The sequence below is a fragment of the Pan troglodytes genome, chromosome 10 (genome assembly GCF_028858775.2).
Source record: "Pan troglodytes isolate AG18354 chromosome 10, NHGRI_mPanTro3-v2.0_pri, whole genome shotgun sequence".
Taxonomy (NCBI): Eukaryota; Metazoa; Chordata; class Mammalia; order Primates; family Hominidae; genus Pan; species Pan troglodytes.
In genome coordinates this window covers 44349659-44365427 of record NC_072408.2, presented here as the reverse complement: position 1 = coordinate 44365427, position 15769 = coordinate 44349659, and the positions used below count along the sequence as shown (strand labels likewise).

At 43.5% G+C, this 15769-nt stretch overlaps 1 protein-coding gene across 3 annotated transcripts in view; it reads left to right on the top strand.

Moving 5' to 3' along the window:
- Window positions 1–13654, top strand: part of SLC4A8 (solute carrier family 4 member 8) — an 88561-nt gene extending 74907 nt beyond the window's left edge. For 2 of the 3 annotated variants that reach the window (XM_054663326.2, XM_001147055.7), the window contains 3 exons: window positions 1912–2003; window positions 3718–3813; window positions 5310–13654. In XM_054663326.2, coding sequence (XP_054519301.2) covers window positions 1912–2003; window positions 3718–3813; window positions 5310–5322 — 201 coding nt within the window. In that variant the 3' untranslated portion in view covers window positions 5323–13654. The remainder of the gene's footprint in view (window positions 1–1911; window positions 2004–3717; window positions 3814–5309) is intronic. The other variant, XM_016923368.4, reaches the window with a different exon arrangement.
- The last annotated feature ends 2115 nt before the right edge of the window (window positions 13655–15769 follow it).

Sequence of the window (15769 nt, the reverse complement as noted above, 5' to 3'; positions counted from 1 at the left end):
ATGCTAAGGTAGAGGTGATGAAAGTGGCTGAATTGGGTACTTATTTTGAAGATAGAGCTGACAGGTTTTGCTAATGATGGTGGGCATGGGTGAAAGAGGAATCAAGTATGACTCTTAGATTTTTGGACTGAACAACTGAATGAATGGTTGTGCTATTTATTAAGATGGGGAAGACCAAGGAGAACAGCAGGTTTAGGAGGAAAATCAAGAGATCTCCTTTGGATGTTAAGTTCGAGGTGGCTGGTAGACATTATATTCCTTATTTTCCAAAATTTCTGAAGTAAGTACATATTTGTTAACACGTGTTACTTTATAAAATTATTTTAAAAGCTAAATGAAAGAAAAAAGTGAAGACTTGACCCCCAGATTTCTCCACCTCATAGCCAACATTCATGTTCATTTCTTTATGTTGTTTTCAATTTTTTAACATAGTTTTCATATAACTATGGTAATTATATAATTGTGAGTTTGTATTTATATATATAGCACATATATATTCTGATTTTTCCCCTCAACCTGATTTCATAAGACACTTTCATGTTTCTATTTGTATCATGATATTTTTTAAATGGATGTATAATGTTCTATAGTATTATCTCAAACTTAATTTAAATATTTTTCCTTTGTTAAAATTTTTAGTTGTTTTATATTACTTTGAACATCTTTGTACAGATAGTTTTTTCTCTGTAATTATTTTCTTTAAATTAGTGGGATTCTTTTCTTTTCTTTTTTTTTTTTTTTTTGAGATGGAGTCTCGCTCTTTCGCCCAGGCTGAAGTGCAGTGGCGCTATCTCGGCTCACTGCAAGCTCCGCCTCCCGGGTTCACGCCATTCTCCTGCCTCAGCCTCCCGAGTAGCTGGGACTACAGGCGCCCGCCACCTCGCCTGGCTAATTTTTTGTATTTTTAGTAGAGACGGGGGTTTCACCGTGTTAGCCAGGGTGGTCTCGATCGCCTGACCTCGTGATCCGCCCACCTCAGCCTCCCAAAGTGCTGGGATTACAGGCCTGAGCCACCGCACCCAGCCAGCCTGACGTCTTTCAGCAGTGTTTTGTAGTTCTCTTCGTAGAGATCTTTTACCTTATGGATTATTATTATTATTTTATTTTTTATTTTTATTTTTTTTTGAGACGGAGTCTCACCCTGTTGCCCAGGCTGGAGTACAGTGGCGCAATCTCAGCTCATTGCAACCTCCGACTCCCGGATTCACGCCATTCTCCGTCTCAGCTGGGACTACAGGCGCCCGCCACCACACCTGGCTAATTTTTTATATTTTTAGTAGGAACGAGGTTTCACCATGTTAGCCAGGATGGTCTCGATCTCCTGACTTCATGATCTGCCCACCTCGGCCTCCCAAAGTGCTGGTATTACAGGCGTGAGCCACCATGCCCGGCCTACCTTATTGATTATTTTAAACCTACAAAGGTAGAAAGAAAAGGCTTCTTATTGTTAATAATTTGTTTATTTGAATTAGCATCCAAAGAAGAGCCATATATTGCAATTGGTTGATATCTGTCTTAAATCTTTTTAGGGGTTCCCTTTCCATTTTTTTAAAGTTGAAGAAACAGGGTCTTTGACCTCTAGGGCTTCTCACCATTTAGATTTTGCTAAATGTGTCCCTTGGTGTCATTTAAAATGTTCTTCTGTCTGCTATATTTGTAGTAAATTGGTCATTAGATCTAGAGGTTTACTCAGATTGACATTTTCTTTTTTTCTTTTTTGAATGCCATTCCACATGTATAAATATCTGGTTGTCTCTCATTTTGTGGTAACTCAAGTCTATGAAAGAACCTAATTATATTCTTTATAATAAATGCACAATGAAATTAGGTAGAAATTGTGGTAGAAGAATGGGCTGGTGAACTTATGGTCTTACTTGGTCCAAGATATAATAATGTTTCTTTTTCTTCCAGGAGGCTGAGAAAATGTTAGAAATTGGGGGAGACAAGTTTCCCTTAGAGAGCAGGAAGTTACTAAGTAGTCCTGGAAAGAACATCAGTTGCAGGTAAAACTTCCAAACACCAAGGAGTTTACTTTTGGGTTATTCTCTAAGTGTTCTGGCTTTGTGGTGGTGGTGGTGTCACAAGTGCAGCTGCTAGCATAAAGAGCTAAATATTCAGCCTCCCAGTTCCATCCTGTGAAAATACCTTTTCCATCTCATTGTTTATTGAATACCTGCTATCTACCAGGCACTGTATCAGGTTATGGGAATCACAAGAAGAGAGGTAAGAAAGCCAATGTACTGAGTGCCTCCTTTGTGCTGGGATTGTGCTAGAGGGTTTACTTATGTGTTGTCAGTTAACCTGTACTCATATGAATATCACTATCCACATTTGTATAAGTGAAGAAACTAAGTCTTAGAGAGTTTTAGGTAATTTATCCAAAGTTACAATGTTGCTGAATAGAAAGATTAGGATTCAAACCCTGGTCGTCTTCTATTCCTCAAACCAGTGCTCCTTCTGCCTTTCTTTGCCACCTTCCAAAGATGAAAAGGATGTGGTCTTTATTTCCAGAGAGTTCTCAGCCTAGTAGGCATGAAATCCAATGCTTGGGCAAGCTTTTGGGGATAGGCAGAAATAGTCAATGTTAGCCTGGCTTGTGGCATCTGTAGTTCTGGGAGCAAGGGGGAATTGAACTGGGATCATGAAAATTCCTTACTTCTGCCAATGATTTTAGCCCCTTTCTCTATCAAACCTATTGCTCACCACAAATGACAGGAAGCTAAATTGGTCCATTCATGGTTTTACTCCTAGCATCTTGTTTCTGAATTGGAAGAGATACACATAGCACTTGTGTACCTCTAGGTACCATAAGCTGAAAAACCTAGAGGTCAAGAGGGAGCAGAGCAAAGGAAAAGAGCAGGATATCTGGGTCATTGAGATTCTGAAGAATTTACTGCTGCATCACTGAGTTGGTTGTGGTTTATACTGTGGGGGAAATTAGGACAGTCTTTTTCGTAATAATAGTCTTGGTTCTTAATAAACTTTCTACATGTTGTTGTGGAAGGAGCCGTGAGCTTGATTTATCTGGTGGCAAAGTAGGAACAATGTTTCCCCTGTAACAGGATGCTGCCTCCTCTCTTGGCATTTTAGAAGGAGATAATCTGGCTTGCAGCAAACATCAAACTATTCTGTTTCTAGGAAACCAAGGGCTGGGTTCAAGGTCTTGATTCTCTACTTGCTGTTGTTTGACCTTGGATAGTCACTTAGCTCTGAGAGCTTTCATTTCTGCACCTTCAAAATGAGGATGTTAATAATCTCTGTTGCTATGATAGTTAAGATACTAGGAAAGTCCTTTGTGAACTATGAATAGAAGAGATTTGGCTGTTTAAATGGGAAAATGAATGAAAAATGCCTGGCATGCAGCAAGTGCTCCGTAAGTGGTAGTTCCTGATGCTACACTGTTGATATCATAGTGTTGTCAGCAGCATCTCCAGTGAGGCCCTTCGGAGGAGTGCACAGTTGTGGGAGCAGGACTGGCTGCCACCTGGCACACCAGCCCAGCTTTCAGCACCACCTCATGGGCCACCTTGCCATTCTGACCTCAGTGGCTGCAGGAGAAAGATCAGACTCCATCTTGTTCCCCGAGTTCCTGAGAGCTGTTGGCTGCGTGGTCTCAAACCCCACCTTCTCCCTTCTATTGGGACAGTGATCATTATAGACTGTGGTATGTATTTTACTTGTATGTCTGACATTCACTGTCCTAATGATTGATTTCAGATGTGACCCCTCTGAGATTAATATATCTGATGAAATGCCTAAAACTACAGTTTGGAAAGCTCTCAGTATGAATTCTGGAAATGCAAAGGAAAAGAGGTAAAGAGAACTGTAACATCTGATTTTTATTTATTTCTGGCTTTTGACAATGGCGATATTGAAGGTAAAATGTGTTTTAGTTGTAAAATGGAATTTGTGTAATAAATACCACTTCCAGGAACTGCCACTAACCACATAAGAATAGCTATAAGCCTTAAAAAAGTAAAAATGTTTTCTAAATATTTGGTCAGGGTGTTTTAAGCAGCCCGTTTACACAGGTCCAAGGTCAGGAAGGGATTATTTTGGCATATAAATTTGCTTTGCCTGTTTATTTCCTTTAATCCTCTTTCTAGTTCTCATTTCAGAATCTGAAGGGCATGTCTCTGGTTACTACAACCACACAAAGTAGAAAATTGCTAAAATATTCAGATAGTGTTGATAGTACTGATACATTCTTTAACCTATTTCACTTGTTACATAATGAGAACTAACAACAAGTAAAGATTTTTGAAATATTAAATTGTAACTGGTTTTTTTTTCTTTCTTTCGTTTTCTTTTCCTTTTTTTCTTTTTTTTGTTTTTTTGAGATGGTCAGTCTCTGTCTCCCAGGCTGGAGTGCAATGGCACAATCTCAGCTCACTGTAATCTCTGCCATCCGGGCTCAAGCAATCCTTCTGCCTCAGCCTTCCAAGTAGCTGGGAGTACAGGTGCATGCCACCCCTGCCAGCTAACTTTTGTATTTTTATAGAGATGAGGATTTACTGTGTTGCCCAGGCTGGTCTGGAACTCCTGGACTCAAGGGATCCTCCTACCTTGGCCTCCCAAAGTGCTGGGATTACAGGCGTGGGCCACTGCACCCGGCCGTAACTGTTTTTCTGTTTTGAAACCAAATACCGTATATCATTTACTAATAGCATAGATCAACCTTAATCAGGTTAATGAAGAAAATGGAAGAACTTGAGGCATTTTTGCCTGCATTGAGGTAGGCTATATGCCAAAATTTCTTGAATAATTTAGTCCAAATACCATTTAAATATAAGTAAATAACTGAAGACAAAATCTGAGGCCTTCCTAAAGTCAACTTTTCTAGTTAAAAAAAAAAAGGCTAGGAATTAGGAGACCTAGTCCTTCGATTAATTCCTTGTATAACTTGGCAGACCACTGTTTCTGGTGTTCAGTTTACTCAGCAGGAAAATGGAGATAATAATAACTAACTGCCCCACTCCTGAGGCTGCTCCAAGGAGAAACTGAAGTGCTCTGAAAAGTCACAGCCACCAGTGGGTGGTAGTGGTGATTTATGTCTTCATCGAATGGGTTAAAATGAATCTCTGCTGAATGTGAGTGAAATATAGAATCTTGTTTCCTTCGGAGGAAAATCCAGGCAGCTGTCGAAATGTATAACGCACATGGTTATTTTTAGTTGAGAACTAGTCTACTTGTAAATGAACTTAAAATATAGCCAGATCCAAATTGTGGTGACATCTTCAAAGTATTGTGTTAAAAGGAGGAATGAATCATATGTTCCCTTTTTGTCTAATTGTAACACTTTTATTCAGTCTCTTCAACTAAGAGTCTTTGCTGGGATGGAAGATTTGGGCCGTGTGGTGCCTCAGGGAAGTTCTGGTTACAGAGAAAATGGCGAGTCTCTCAGAGAAGAAGCAAGACCAAGTCTGGCCCTGTCCTTGGTCATCTCAAAGCCATGCCGAAGCATTCAGTTATTCTTGGTGTGCATTGGAGGGCATCCAGCTATCCCCATACCAGCAGCCAGTCACCAGATGTGAATGTGGAAGCAGAAGACCACCTCCTGTTGGTTCTTCTCCTCTTTCTTCTTTTTCTCTTTAGAACGGCCACCATTGAAGACCTAGCTTCCCATTTTCCAGACGTTTTCTCTGAAATTCTCTGCTGGCCTGCCAAGCCATATGGATTCATTCTGCCACTGAGGAGTCCTTCAGTGAGGTCCCTCTTCCTAAAGGACAGAGTGGGGAGTAGGAGGGGAACAGAGAGGACATCCTGTCTGGCTCTCCAGTGCTCTTAGTGTCTACAGGCTCCTAGGCAGCCCTGGGCCTTGGTTTGATTACCTCCCCTGGGGGATGCTGGTCAGACCCAGAGGTTGTCAGGAGGTCAGCTACCAGGAAGATCCATGATCTGGGCATTGGCAGTGCCTGCCACCACAGCCAGGAAGATGCCTCTGACCTGGGTGCATCTCCATCACTCCTTAGCAGCAGCCTGCATAACTGGCAAGAATCTTGGATGATACAAGAGCCAAGAAGGGACATTTGAGTTGTGTCGCTTAGACAGGAAAGGGATCCAGGGAAAATCAACAGTAAGTGAGGATGAGCAGCGTCTCTTGGTTTTCATTGAGGACAGAGTAAGAGATTGAGTTTAGATTGCAACAGAAGGAATTAGTTTAGATACCAGGAAGGACTTCCTAGCCTGAAGATTTGTCATAGTGTCTGCTTTCTAGATATCTGGGAAAGATTTGATAATAGTTGTTTGTGAATAGAAAGGAGGATATGATGTTTTTATTGGCCATTTTGCGGGACTCTTCGACTTCTTGCTGCTGTCTCTTGAGGATACATTCCAATTCCATCCTGGCGAGATCCAAGTGCTTACGTACTGTCTCCTTAGCTGCCTTAGAGTAAACGATCATCAGTTCAATGGACCAAAATCACCTTCAGCCATGTGGTTTCTTCATCATCATGGATTTCTTTTGGTTGACAAACATTCTGGCTCTCAGATGCAAAAAAGTCACACTGGGAAATGAACTGTAAGTGGTGAAATTAGTTTTGGTATTTAATTTAAAACTACATTTATAGTTTTTCTCTTCTCTTCTATGTTGCAATGAATGTAAAGTATTTGGGATCCAGTGCTTATAAACCTTTCCTTCCTTTGTGCACAGAATTTAACTAGCAAGCCCATTAGCACCCAGATAATTCTATCATGTTAGTTTCCCATCCTGGAAAATCTTTGTACAGTGGGAAGTTCCCTGATGTGTTTTTCTTTCTTAGGTGAAGGGTTGGCTATATCACTTTATTGAATTTTGCATTCCTTAGACTTTTAAAATATACTAATGTATTCTAGTCTTACTCTAAAGACCTTTGATGTTAAAGGAATCCTTCATTTATTTCATATTCCCTATCTCATAGGGCCACAATTATTTTAATACAGAGATGATTTTCAAAATATTTTAACAACTGATACAGGACAGATGCCAGCCACTCAGAAGGGATGCCTGCTGTAAACAAGCAGTATGTATGGTTGTACCAATGCCTATTGGCTGAACATTATGCTACTTTCAGATATTAAAATGGTGTTCCTTTGAATCGTGGGTATTGTTCCTGGTTTGTCTCATTTCTATCACAAGGCTGTTTTGGGCACAGCCTTAGCTTCCTTTCATATATATATGGTGCAGACAGGATAGGTCATGCTTCTTGGAACCTATATGGGCATTAAAATCTTCATGAGCCAAAGCTTCACATTTTAGCACTTTAGGATAACTGTAGTAATTGTACTCATTTACCTACCTAATTGGGAAGAATTAAAAGGCAGCCCATCTGGAGGATAAGCTTTCTTGCAGACTTTTCCCTTGTCCCTCTCTGGCTGCCTCCTTGAGCTTGCCACTTTTTCATCTTCATTGTTCCCTGAGAACATCTCCCCTTTCTTGCTCTATCTTGCCCCTCCCATCTTTTCCTGCCACCTCTGTGTGGGGAGGTTGATGACCATTTCACCTCTTTCCCTAGCCTCAGCACAGCTGTAAGGAGTGTATCAAAACTGGGTGAGAGTATCACTCAGAAAAATGCCTCCCCTAACACACGGATGTCTTGTGCTGCCTTGACTGCTTGAGGGGAGGAGCCTTCATTAACTCTGTGTAGTGCAGGTACAGGACCACCTGTGCACTTTAGGGTACTTCTCGAGCTAGACCCTCCCGGATCACTGCGCCTTAGGAATGTTAGCTACTTTTTTAAAAAAATATAATTTGGTGCGTTGTTGGGGTGAACTCCATGGGGAAGATTGTGAGTGAAGATGGGAAGGAATTTGGGTGGTTTTGCCACGAGGTGATGGTTGGGGTTGGGCGAATGGGTTGGATGATCCTGGCTCTGTGGGTGTGGTGCTCGGTTGCCTCCGTACAGTTGCAGTTCACCTTTGTGCATGGTGGTTACCAGTCACTCTAGGGATTGTAGGTCCCAACAGTGGTTCCAGCAGCCTGCACAGCTGGTACGAGGACAGCTGGAGGAGGGTCTGATATCCCTGCAAGTGATGCAGGATAAAACTTCCCGGCCGGGCGCGATGGCTCCTGCCTGTAATCCCAGCACTTTGGGAGGCCAAGATGGGCGGATCACGAGGTCAGGAGATCGAGACCATCCTGGCTAACATGGTGAAACCCTGTCTCTACTAAAAATACAAAAAAATTAGCTGGGCATGGTGGCGGGCGCCTGTAGTCCCAGCTATTCAGGAGGCTGAGGCAGGAGAATGGCGTGAACGCGGGAGGCAGAGCTTGCAGTGAGCCGAGATCATGCCACTGCACTCCAGCCTGGGTGACAGAGCAAGACTCCATTTCAAAAAACAAAAACAAAAAAAAAAAACTTCCCAATAGGAGGTATTCCTTGATGGCTCTCGAATGCATGAATGATATATCAGTTTGAAGTTTCTCGACCTTTCCATCAAGGATCTTGAATTTTTTCTCAATTATGCTTGCTAATGTGTCAAAGGCCAAGTACACTGTATCAAACTTGCCGTCTGTAAGATGCAAGATCAATCTAGTGTTTCAGCCAGTTCACTACTGACATCAGACTCAACTTTGTCCCCTCTCTTTCTTTTCATGCAAGAGACTTTAAGGGTAACCTCTTCAGTTGAAACTGTCTTGGAAGTGCAGCCCTCCTCCTGTGTGGCTAGAGAAAGAGATGGCACCAGGTTCTCTTAACGGCAAGTGCTCACGGGGCATGGGTGATTTTGTCTAGTCTGGTCCTTTTGGACGTGGTGATTTCCTGTCATCCTCGTGGTCTGACATTGCTTCTCACTGGATACTGGTTGTGGCCTTTGACTCATTAGCTGATTGTTGGATCTCTTTGTGAGGTTCGATTTTTTAAAAATCCATGGGTCCCTATGGACTGTCGCCTGTTGCAGATGATGGTGATTCTCTTCTTTTTTTTGTCTCCAATCGTTGCCTGGATGACTTCATGGGTCAGTCCACATGATTGCAGGATTTCCCATTGCTCATCTGTGAATGTTGATTGGCCAACCTGTCTGAGCTTTCAGCAGATGCATCCTTGAGCTTACTTTCAGGAATTCCTCCTGGAATTGGTTTTCCTTGGTGGTAATTTCTCATGGTGGAGCTTGTTTCTGAGGCATGGTACAGTGCTGCGGAGGCAAGGCAAGGCTGTCGTGGTGATTTTCACAGCATCTGGATGGCAAATTGCCTTCACGTAGGGAAACCACATGGGACTGATAGCTTTCTCAAGGGATCTCCAAGCATCTCTGAATTTGGGGATTTCATCAGTTACTCCTGGAATCAAAATGAGTGTGGAGTCATAATATATATATTTTTTGAGACAAAGTCTCACTCTGTCGCCCAGGCTGGAGTGCAGTGGTGCGATCTCATCTCACTGCAACCTCTGCCTCCTGGGTTCAAGTGATTCTCCTGCCTCAGCCTCCCAAGTAGCTAGGATTACAGGTGCGCACCACCATGCCCAGCTAATTTTTGTATTTTAGTAGAGACGAGGTTTCACTATGTTGGCCAGGCTGGTCTGAAACTCCTGGCCTCAGGTGATCCACCCACCTCAGCCTCCCAAAGTGCTGGGATTACAGGTATGAGCCACTGCCCCTGGCCTCAAAATCTTTAAGGAAGTTATTTATCGTCACAAGTGTTGTCATCTGTGACTCATGGGCCACTTGATGAACCTGAACCATTAGTGGTTGTCCAGATCCTCCAACTTTTTCAGACAGTATTCCAATCAGGGTTTTATGACACCAGGGTATCCCACCTTTTTTGCAACATAGGCAGAAACACCAAGCTGTGGGTAATTGATGTGCGTGTCACTGATTCCTGCAGCAGCTTTGAATGTATTAAATCTGTTTTCAACAGCCCTTGCATAGGTGTTATCTCTCAAATCTCTGTAAAGAGCACTAAGAGTATGTAGTGTTGCATGATATAATCCAAGCCTGTGGGCTGTGTCATCCAGGATTGTTGGAATTTTGCATGTGTCTGTTCCATAGCCCGCTGGTAACCAGCTTACAGACCTTCTGTCAGGTTGGCTTACATTATCATCAACAGGTTGCCGTAGTGATGATATGATGCTGGACACAATCATTGTGCACTTTGTTAATTTGGTATGGTGGTGCCACACATTATCACTGTACAGCATTAACAAGGCTGGAATATGGCCCTCTGCTGTAGGGGGCATGGCACCTGTGACTTGCACTGGAATAAGTAGGAGCCTTTCCCCAAAGGATATGGAGACTGATGTGTGCTCCATATCTTGAGGGGAGCTCTCTTGGTTTCCTTTGGCCGGGTCTGTTAGTTACTTTTGAAGGCCATGCCAACCCTTTTAGGCCATTAAATTTTTCTCAAACAATAGCCAGCCTCATTTCTGCTTCATCTCTGTGGTAGGAACCATTCCCTACTCTTACTCCCTCCTCTTGTCCAACTTCCACCAAACACTCAATCCGAGTCCTGGCTGCTTTCTTGCTTAGGTCTGTGGCTGGTAACTGTGGTGAAAGAGTCAAGGTGGGCAGTGTTTGGGGTAGGAAATGAGTAGAGGTGAAGCAGCAGCAGTGTGTGTGTGGGTGTGTGGGTGTGTGTGCATGCGTGTGCATTTGCATGTGTGTATGTTGACAAATGAGAGTGTAGCCATAAGATTTCATTGTTACTACTAGTCTTTGTGTACCTATCTGGAGGGACATTAAAAAAATATGGCCATTCTCCCATCTAGGGGGTTCCCATCTCAGACTTCTCTGATAAGAGTAATTTGAGAACAAATACAGATTCATCTATGGGAAAAGATGTTTAAACTCAGCATGAAGGAGAAACAAATTTAGGAGTGGAAAGCAAGGCAGGTAGTTAGGTGATTTCCATGACCACATTTGCTTGGGCCAGGGAAGTGGTGCACCTCTTTTATGACAATGGGAGATTTCAGAAACAGTTTGAGTGTTGGCAGACCAATGCCCTGATAAGCTTGTGGTATAGAGGTAGGAAGGGAGGGAGGCCAGAGATTAGATAAAATGATGGTGGGTGGGATCTTAGCTCTAAATGAAAAGAACTGGACTTACTAAGTGGGTGGATTACTTGCTAGCCATAACTTTTAGGGAAGGGTAGGTCTGGAGAGAAGGTGAAGACCAGCAGAAATATACTGTGAAATTGCCAAATATGTTTGGTTGCAGAAAACACAGCCTGGCTCTTTGTGGCTAGATGTGACTTCCAACTTCTGAAGACAGGATTGCCAAGAGATGTGATCTTTCCACATACAGCTCCTGTCCCCATCTCTTTATGTGTAGAGACCTGGATTTGGGGTAGTGGGGTAGTAAACCATATATTTCCAAAAGACAGTGTGAAGAGTCGTTTCTCTTTGTCTGGGATGTGATTGGCTTTTTTTTGTTTTTTGTTTTTGAGACAGAGTCTCGCTCTGTCGCTTTGTCACCAGGCTGGAGTGCAATGGCACAATCTCAGCTCACTGCAACCTCCGCCTCCTGGCTTCAAGTGATTCTCCTGCCTCAGCCTCCCGAGTAGCTGGGACTATAGGCGCGCACCACCATGCCCAGCTAATTTTTGTATTTTTAGTAGAGACGGGATTTCACCATGTTGGCCAGGATGGTCTTGATCTCTTAACCTCATGATCCACCCACCTTGGCCTCCCAAAGTGCTGGGATTACAGGCTTGAGCTACTGCGCCCGGCCAGTGATTGGCTTTTAAATTAATCACAAATGTTTGATAAAATTCTGGTATGTGCTAAGTCCCAGGCTTGGTTGATATCTCAGACTATGATAGCTGTGACCTTCAAGAAATTTCTGGCTTGGGGAATCTGTAGTTTCTGGTTGTCCAAAAAAGATAGTTCTTAGTCCTACTTTATTTTCTACCCACTCAACTCTCCAGACTTCCCTCTTAGTAAAGGAATTCGTAATTCTCCCTGCATCTTCTCTGTTTATTTCAATGTCCATGTTCTGAGTCTCAAGTTTTCCTGAAGCATAGGAGCAGGCTTGGCCCCAGAGCCCCTGGCTTTTTCAACGAGCATCAGAAATGCTATCAATATATTCTCTCTGTTGCTTTATCAGCTTCTCTAAATTTATTTTGTAAGGAAGTTAGCACCTCCTTCCAGGACTTTAAACAGTTGTCTTTGCCAATTTGTTCCTGGATTTTCCTTGAACTTCTCAGGTTTCCAAGCCACATCCTAGCAGGGCATCCAGGAGCCTTGCACTGAACCTCTCAGCTCTTTTGACTTTCTTCTGGTCATAGGTGTTGGGCCTCCCATTAGGTAGAAGTCCTTTGAGCAGACCCGAAATGGCCAAATGAGACATCATCCAAGTTCCTCCCTCCTTTACTGTCTCGGCTTTTTCAAGCACCCCTTTCACCTCTCTTTTCTGCCTTTTCCTCAGTCTGTCAAGTTCTTTGGAGGAAAGAAGTTCTTGGTCAGAGGTCCTAAAACCACCACCAGCTGGGGGTGCTGAGAATGGTGAGGAGTTGGACAGTCCCGGGGCTTTTTTGAAAGGGGTCTTTATGGTCATTTCCCCTGTTTAGGGTGAGGGACTAAGAATTCTCAAGCCTTCAGTTTCATCCATATTTCAATGTAAGCAGAAAAGCACATCTCAAAGCCAAATAGAAATGATTTTCTACTAAGCCTATCCTTTGTGATTCTTGGTTCCCTTGGTCTCTTAATATTAATTATAGAGAATGGGCAGTTGAGTCAGTTAACATCTTTTCATCAGAAAGGAGGGTAATATTCATAACCAAAAGAGATGTAAAGGAAGTATATTACTGCTTGAAGTGTGAAAAGAGGAAAGGAGTGTTATGTGAACCTTTTCAATAGGGAAATTCAGAAAATGGAATGATTCATTCATAGGCATAATTCTTTTAGGAGATTCTGTGCTCAAAGGGAAGGGAATGGTTTCTGATCCTTCTGAAGAGAAAAGGAATAGCATTTTTCTTAAACCTAACCCAGTTTCAGCATTGGAGAATACAGAACTTTTTCTTCTAGCTGATGGCATTAATATTTCTTGAGAGAGAGAACCCACCCATGGCACTTTTCTGAGCCCAGCAGAAATCAGCGGAGCTTGGGCTTCGCTTAGCAGGTTTGCAATTGACTTCAACATGCAGGCTTTTCACATGTGCAATAATGCTGGAAACAGAAGCACCAAACTGATTGTGCAATTACTCCTTTTGTAGAAGAGGCCAAAATCCTCCTCCTCCTTCCTTTCTCCTATATTCACTCCTCCAGGATCATAAAGCCTCCCTCTTGTTTATCTGTGTCTGTCTGTCTGATTGGTTAGATTTGGCTGCCCTTCCAAGCTAATGGTGTCAGGTGGAGAACAGAGCAACCTTCCCTCGGAAGGAGACAACTCGAGGTGCTGGTACATTTCCCTTGTTTTCTATGTTCTTCTTTCTAGTGGGTCTCATGTAGAGATAGAGATATTTTTTTGTTTTAGAGATTCCAAAGTATATATTTTTAGTGTAAGAAATGTACCCTCTCCACACTCCATGATGTAAATAGAACCAGGAATAAATGTGTCATTGTGATAATCCCATAGCAATTTATGGTAAGAACAAGACCCCTTTCCCTCACCACCAAGTCTCGTGGTCTGTGTCTGTGAACCAGGGCAGGTAATTGTGACACTGCATCTCATAGACCTCTGCCTGCCCAGATTTTTGTGTGCTCACCTCAATGGGTGAAAAATAAAGTCTGTGTAAACTGTTTGCACCTGTGGTGTTCTTTGAGTCCAAATGAAGGGGCTGAGCCAATGCTGACTAATTTCAGAGCATGTGAATGAGAGTGTGAAGATGGGGGAAAAAGGTGTGGTGACTGCTGAGAATGCCTAGGAGGGATGTGTGCATCTCCCTGGTGCAGAGCATGAAGGAGGCTGTCAGGACCTCTCTCATGGGATGGCTAAGCTTATGTTGGCGGAACAGGACAGCCTGAAAAGAAAGCTCATTCTGAAGATACAACAGGCTGATGAGAGTACTTGTTAATATTTAGGGACTCTGCTGCCTAGAAATTCAGATTTTAAAAATCTGTGGTCACGCCAGAGTTGGCTTTTTTGGGTGGGGGAGGCATGTTGTGTTTCTCTTCCTCTGATATCCCATTGTTGGAGACTTAGAGAAGAGGGGGAGAGGGAAGCAATGGAGGGAGAGTAGAGCGGCCAGTGAGGGGGTGAAAGGAAAGGGTGAGGGAGCCCAGCAGCAGCTTTACTGAGTGCCAAGGAAGGCACCCACTGAGAACGTCCTGAACATGTGGCACCATGTGGACATTTATTACACAGCCAGTGCCAGCACAGCCTGTGGCCTACAGACAGAGAGCTCACTAGTTCTGAGGCCTTTTGCTATCTTTTGGCTATTCTTTACCCCAACAGTACACACATCATACCCTTTGTCTCACAGAGAGACAAGCTTAGATTGCATTGAGTAGAGTATGGGAAGGCTGCTCCTGCAGGAAACAGAGCCAGTTCTGATGCCTTGGACTGTGGAGGGGCTAGGGTACAAGTGCAGAGAGATGACATGTATCATTTTCACACTCAGGGTTGTTAAGGATTCCATTAATTGATATGAGAAAAGTGCTTACAACAGCACCTGGCTCATGGTAAGCACATAGTAAGCAATAAAAAATTTGGAGGTAGGTGATTCCTGGGTTGGTTAATTCAGCAATAATCCTATTAGGGCTCTGGTCAGCTTCTCTGCAGTTCTCTTGGGTTTTCCCCTCACAGTCACAAGATGGCTCCTGAAGCTCCAGGTGTCACATCTGCAGCATAACTTCCAAATGCAGGTAGGGTGAGAGGGTTTTCTAGCTTCCCCTATTCTCTCTCTAAAAAGGGGAAAATCTTTCCCAAAAGGCCACCTTCCTCCTATGTCATTGGTTATAACTGAATCACATACTCATCTCTAAGATGGGAAAAGGGAGATGGGATTATCATGTTTGGTTTGAACCCATTAGACGCATCCTGTGGGGTTGGGCCCATCTTCCATAACCATTTTGCTGCTGTAATACTTGTACAAAATCAGGGTTCTGTTAGCAAAGGATAGGCAGGAGTTGCGAGTGATTACATGTCCCAAAGTGACTGCCAGTGGACCCAGGAAAACCTGCACCACGGGGCCTCTGCAGAGCTGGAGCCCCAGTGTAGAGGGCCATGAACCTCAGCAGCAGGGATGCCAGGAGGCCAAGAAACTCCTCTGAAGGTCAGTGGGGAGATTTCTAACGCATCAGTACCTGAGTCCCACTCTACACCAATTACATAGACTCTCTGGAGAGGAGCCAGGTGCCAATATCTGTGAAACCCTCTCCAGATGATTCTTTGCAGGCAGGGTTGAACGTCAGCTGCCATAATGCTTTTCCTCTGCCTTGACCAGGCTTTTCTGTGTCTGCTTCACTTCCAGCTCCCCACTCTGTAATACTCAGCTCTGCTACAATGTCAGTTTCTCCTGCCTAGATTATCACAGCCTTAACCACCTCCAGATTCTTTCCGCTTCAACCCCCACTCTTCACAGCTTCATTGCCTCTGTATTTCCAAAATCAGATTCCCAAGACTGAGAATGCAATTGTTCGTCATTTCTCAGCAGGCCACACTGTAGGTCCCTGGCCAGCCTATGGGTTGGGGCCTTTGGGTCTGAAGCCACCTTTGGGCCAACCAGGGAAGAGTGAGAGTGAAGTCATAAAGAATATGGCAGGTGAAGGGTGTTCCTTGTCAGGGTTGCAACGTCGTTTCCCCTAGAAGAAAACAAGGGCCAGAGAGACATAGTAATGATGTGTCTAGTTATCTTAGTGACGTCCAAAGGCTGTTCCCCGGTTACAGACCTGGCTACAGAATTACCCCTTTTACC